The following is a 3715-nucleotide window of genomic DNA, read 5'->3' on the forward strand; positions in this document are numbered from 1 at the left end:
AGGCAGAGCCCCTCCAGAGGAGGGAGAAAGGTGGGCACTGGAGGCCCCCCAGAACTCGGCAGGGATGGGTAGGGAGAATGTGATCCCTACAGAAGGCGGCGGAAGTGAGCAGAGGATGGCAGCTGGGGCAGCTGGGAACGCGAGGGGACCGTTTGGCAGGGACAGAGGATACCTGGCCGAGGGAGGTGGTTGGAGAGGCGCGCCTATGAGCAGCCTCAGGTAATCATTTCACTTCCTCTGCCAGTTCCTGGGGGTCCTGGGGGCACTGCCATTGTGATCCTGGGGGCTGTGTGACCCTACCCTGAGCTGGAAGAAAGTGCTGTGTCTGAACTTTTTCTAACGTCCAACACACAGCTGACCACTTCCTCTCTTTTCCCTCGTGTGACCACACATAAGACACACTGGCAGAGCCAAGGGAGGTTAGCATTTTCCTCCAACCCAACCTGCCCCCACTTAGGGACAGCCCTGGGTAGAAAATCCGGAAATCTTCTCAACCTGTCTTTGTCGCTGTCCCTCTGAGATACCAGGGTGTGTCTGTGCTCTCGTGTGCCTCTGAACCCCACCTTTGTGGAATGTTAATGCTTCCAATAAGACGACAAGTGTGAATGCCCCAACTTGGTTTCTGTCCTCAGGGTGAGAAAGAGCCTTCAGGGGCAGGAACAAAAGCAGGACCTCAAGGTCAGTGAGAGGAGGGGACCCGGATTTCCTGAGCAAACGGCCTGCCTGGGGGATGTCCAGGGGAGGGTGACCAAGTCTCCACTTGCCAGCCAGCCACCTATCACCACTGTGATGGTCTTGCAGTCTTGCAGGATTCTCATGTAATCCGCTCGGGCCTCTCAGTGCGCGGGTGTAGTGTGAGGATCATGGTAAGGAAGGGTACGAACAACTTCCTCAGAGGCAGGGGCTTCCAGCTGTGTGGAGGACTGAGAGGGGGTAAACGTGAGCGGAGATCAGGGGGCTGGTAGTCAGGTGAGGGGAGAAGGTGATTTCAGGCCTCCCAGAAGCGCGCCCCTGGACGCCCTGAGGCGCTTTCAGACTCGGGGATGATAGTCGACCCTTACTGAGACCCCTTTTGGGTGAAGTAGGGGCGGCAGGGGACATAGGGGCGGAATGGCCAGAGCCCCGTGGCCCGCGGGCTCACACCCGCAGTATCGATTATGCTAATACAAACCACGCCCCGTTTGCTCCCGCGCGGGGGGCGCCGAGGCCCCGCCTACTCGCATGGCCTATCGGAGCGGATGGGGCGTGGCTATGTTAATGAGGCCGGGCTGGCCACTCGAACTGCTCTGGCAGCTCCGCAGAGCGCCTAGGAGAGGCGGCGGCGGCAATGGCGATGGCGGGTACGCGGGCAGGTCTGGTCGCAGGCTTGCCGGTCCCGCGGGTCGTCCCCAGCCCGGACTCAGATTCGGACACAGACTCGGAGGACCCGAGTCCTCGGCGCAGCGCGGGCAGCCTGCTCCGCTCGCAGGTCATCCACAGCGGTCACTTCATGGTGTCGTCCCCGCACAGCGACTCTCTGACCCGTCGGCGCGACCAGGAGGGGCCCGTAGGGCTCACCGACTTCGGGCCGCGCAGCATCGACCCCACACTCACCCGCCTCTTCGAATGCTTGAGCCTGGCTTACAACAGGTGAGGGTGGCTCCGGGGCCCGACGGCCTCGGCTCTCCGTGGCAGGACCGCGCGCTGGGGACACCCGGTCCCCGCTGCTCTCGGAGATTCCAGCCACACCTTGGACACCCCCTCCCCCAGCCCCGAGCGTCCTCTGACCCGGCGCAACCCACTGATCCCCGACGGACCTGCGCACCCCCTGGTTCCCATTCCTGACCACCATCACCTCCACCCCTGGGCGCGGACCACCGACCTCGACCCCCGTAGGCCCACATCTGCCCCTCTCCCTGGTCCAAGCTCCTCTGCCCCCAAAGAAATGCCAGGCGTCCCTCTCGCTCCAAGACCCTACCCCATCCCCACCCTCCACTCCACGCAAGCAGCCCTGGGCTAGCTCCCCAGCAGCCCCGGCCTACACCCACGCTATTTCTGCATCCTGCGATCCTCCCGCGCCCATGGTTGTCCCAATTCATAGCCAACGTCGACTGAAACCGACCCAGTCTCCTGTCCACCTCTACCCAATTGCCAGGACACCTTTTCTTGACCCGCTAGGTCAGGGTGGCGGGAGGAGGGTGCCGGGTTGGGGGGGGGGCTTGGCCCGGCAGGGGTTGCTGCAGGCCGCGCGGGGTCGACGCCCGCGAGGCCTGGGTTGTCGTACTTGGGTCGCCGCACGAGGATGAGCGCCCGACGCTGCCCGGGACCCCTGCTTTGCGTGTCGCAGAGCGCAAGGGCCGCGCCCGCCTTCCGCTCCACGCCCGCGTCCCAGAGGAGGGCACGAACCTGGGTCCTGGCCCAGTGCCCTGGAGCAAAGTTCCCCGGAGCGGAGGGGCCAGGATAAATTATCAACTGAAAACCGTAGGGGGGAAAGGGGGATCGGCTGGCCTTGATCTTTTCTCTGCAAATATTTCTCTTCTTCCGCGGCGCCTCCTCCCCTTCTGAGAACCGCTGGCTACAGGGCGGCACCTGCCGCCCTGAAGGGGAGCCGGAGCTGGGGTGGGGATTGAGGAGGCGTGTTGCCTACCCCCAAGCGCGGCCGCGGCACAGCGACCCCATTGGCTGGAGGCAAAGTAACCTTGGCCCACATGCTCTGGCCCCGGGCCCAGGTCATGTTGCAACCTGATCGTCCAGGGTGCCGGACCAATGTGGAAAGTTCAAATTCCCGTCTCTTTCCACCCTCCCCCCTCCTCGGACGTCACGAGACTGCCTGGGACAGGGCATTTAAGGTCCTGGGACACCGGATGCGGGCACCCCGCCTCTTCGCGCTACCCCCAGGGTCTCCCATTTCCCACCTACTCCCAATTTCGGCTTCCTGCTTTATACTAAGCACTGCTCTACTTGGGCTGGCTCACCTCCCCCCACCCCCAACTCCAGACCATGGGTGACCAGAAGGGAAGGTTCTAGGGAGGTGGCAAGGTAGGGGACAGAACACACCCCAAGAACTGTCCCCCTAAGAGGCCAGCTGGAGGCTGATATAACCCATCAGGGGCAGCTGGGGTGAAGAGAGCTGTGTTTTCTCCCCAAACACCCAGAATGTTAAATTTCTCTGGCTTGCCCTGGGTCAAGGACTAAGCACCAAGGATGGGGATGGCTCAGTACCAGAGAAGTCTTTGGGTTTCCCGGTTTGGTAGAGGAAAGAAACTGAGGCTTGAAACTTAGGTTTGGTAGAGGACGGTGTGCTAGCCCTCAAAGACCCCAAATTACAGGGGTTCCCTGGAGAGGAGAGGATTGCAGAAGCAGAATGTCCCAAGGGAGTGACTGGGTAGGAGGGAAGGGGCAGAAGGGGGAGGGAGGAACTGGCCAGCCTGATCAAGGGAATGACAGCCTGCAGAGGCCTGGCTGGGTTTCACCTCAGCAGGGCAGTGTGGGCAGAGGGAGGACTTTTAGTAGGCTGTGTTCTGTGGTTCCGTGGGCAGAAGCCCCAGGGAGGTAGGTTCTGGAGGTTCTGAGAAAGCTCTTGTTTATGGTCAGAGCTGGCTAGCTATGGAAAGAGTGGTCTCAGGGATGTGGGGGCGCAAGCAGGACCCTGTTAGGGAAACTCTAAAGGGAAATCCTGCAAGGTTGCAGGGGGAGGGGTGCACGGGGGGGGGGGGACCAAACATAGGGGTTTTGG

The 3715-nt window shown here is 61.9% G+C and overlaps 1 protein-coding gene across 4 annotated transcripts in view; it reads left to right on the plus strand.

Moving 5' to 3' along the window:
* The first annotated feature begins 1327 nt into the window (after nucleotides 1-1327).
* Nucleotides 1328-3715, plus strand: part of MLXIPL (MLX interacting protein-like) — a 19872-nt gene continuing 17484 nt past the window's right edge. For 3 of the 4 annotated variants that reach the window (XM_008580314.1, XM_008580313.1, XM_008580315.1), the window contains exon 1: nucleotides 1334-1629. In XM_008580314.1, the coding sequence (XP_008578536.1) occupies nucleotides 1334-1629 (296 nt within the window). Of the gene's footprint in view, nucleotides 1630-3715 lie in introns of all 4 variants that reach the window. The other variant, XM_008580312.1, reaches the window with a different exon arrangement.

The sequence above is a fragment of the Galeopterus variegatus genome, unplaced genomic scaffold (assembly GCF_000696425.1).
Source record: "Galeopterus variegatus unplaced genomic scaffold, G_variegatus-3.0.2 Scaffold2064, whole genome shotgun sequence".
NCBI classification, from domain to species: domain Eukaryota; kingdom Metazoa; phylum Chordata; class Mammalia; order Dermoptera; family Cynocephalidae; genus Galeopterus; species Galeopterus variegatus.